At 67.2% G+C, this 1,364-nt stretch overlaps 1 protein-coding gene across 1 annotated transcript in view; it reads right to left on the bottom strand.

Moving 5' to 3' along the window:
* The window catches only part of MNEG_0475 (1-deoxy-D-xylulose-5-phosphate synthase), a gene marked incomplete at both ends in the record, with an annotated part of 2,274 nt that extends 1,327 nt beyond the window's left edge, over nucleotides 1–947 (bottom strand). Inside the window, 2 exons of the mRNA XM_014051030.1 lie at nucleotides 255–443; nucleotides 785–947. Of these exons, the coding sequence (XP_013906484.1) occupies nucleotides 255–443; nucleotides 785–947 (352 nt within the window). The remainder of the gene's footprint in view (nucleotides 1–254; nucleotides 444–784) is intronic.
* Nucleotides 948–1,364: the final 417 nt, after the last annotated feature.

The raw sequence follows: 1,364 nt of genomic DNA, 5'->3' as shown, positions 1-1,364 counted from the left end.
TAGCTGCCTGATGCGCTGGAAAAGCCTGCCTCTGCTACGCCGGCCTCCCGCTGCCGCGCCAGCTGGCGCACGATTCGCAACTCGCTGCTGTTGACACCCGCCGCAGTACAAGTGCCAGCAGCTGCCACGTAGCCCGCCAAACCAGCTCCCCTGCCAGGAAAATCTGCCATGTTTCTCCGCACCCTGCCCCGCTTGTCGAAAACCCCCAAAACATCGTGGTCGAACCCACTCCTTTGCCCCGCAGCCCCGCCCACCTGGCAGCTTCTGCAGCGACACGTCGTGCACGACCTGGTCGTACCCGCGCTGCAGGAAGGTGCTGTAGATGGTGCAGAACGGCACGAGGCCCTCGCACGCCAGGCCGGCCGCAAAGGTGACGGCGTGCTGCTCCGCAATGCCCACGTCGTAGGTGCGCTCCGGGAAGTGCTTCTCAAAGCGGTACAGGCCTGACAGAGGGAGGCGGGTCGGCGCAGCGGGCGAGGCGGGGTGACACTTGGGCCAGGCCAAGGCGTGAAGACAGAGAGGGGGCGCGCGAGGCCGGCGACGCGGCTGCGGCCAGGCGCGACCTTGACCGCCTGCGCCAGAGGCATCCGCCGCACTTTTCCCTCACAGCACCGGCGAGCCGCGTGCGCACGTCGGCGGCTGCAGGGTTGCTGCTATCGCCAGCAGAGACCCGAGGAAGACGCGGCCACCATCTGCGACCCACGCGCCTGCCCCCTCCTCGTCCGCCGGCCTGCGCAACTGCCATTTGCCCGTCTGCCGGCCCCCCGCCTGCCAGCCCACCCACCTGTCCCGCCAGCCATGGCTGCATGCACTGCGACGATGCGGCTGTCGCGCTGCGCCTCGGCAGTGAGGCTGTCGGCAAAGTAGTTGGTGTAGGAGCCGGCCTTGCTGGGGCCGGCCTTGAACTGCTTGCCAGTGCGGGGGTCAAACTTGACCACGCCGTGCATCTTGTCGGCGGCGGTCTCAGCGGGGAGGTAGCCGCGGCCCTTCTCTGTGATCACGTGGATCAGAACTGGGCCGACCTGGGTGTGTGTGTGTGTGTGGGTGTGGGTGCGTGTGTGTGATGGGGTGAGGAGATGGGAGGGGGCAGGGGAGTTGTGGTGGCGCGAACGACAACTGCAGAATGGGCAACCCCGTCAGCAGGGTGTAGCTGTTCCCCGCTGCTGCAGCCCCCTCCAGTAGAAAGCCCCAAAACCACCTTGAGGCCAAACCGCACCCTCCTGCACGCTAGGTGTCTACACAACCCACGCGCCACTCAACCCCATGACCCGCAACACCCCACCTCAACCACCCCATCTCAACCCACTCAACCGCATCCCACCGCACGCCACCCCACCCCACCCCTCTCAACTGCGCCCCTGGTC

The sequence above is a fragment of the Monoraphidium neglectum genome, assembly GCF_000611645.1.
Source record: "Monoraphidium neglectum strain SAG 48.87 unplaced genomic scaffold scaffold00039, whole genome shotgun sequence".
Taxonomy (NCBI): Eukaryota; Viridiplantae; Chlorophyta; class Chlorophyceae; order Sphaeropleales; family Selenastraceae; genus Monoraphidium; species Monoraphidium neglectum.
This window is presented reverse-complemented; position numbering and strand designations above follow the sequence as displayed.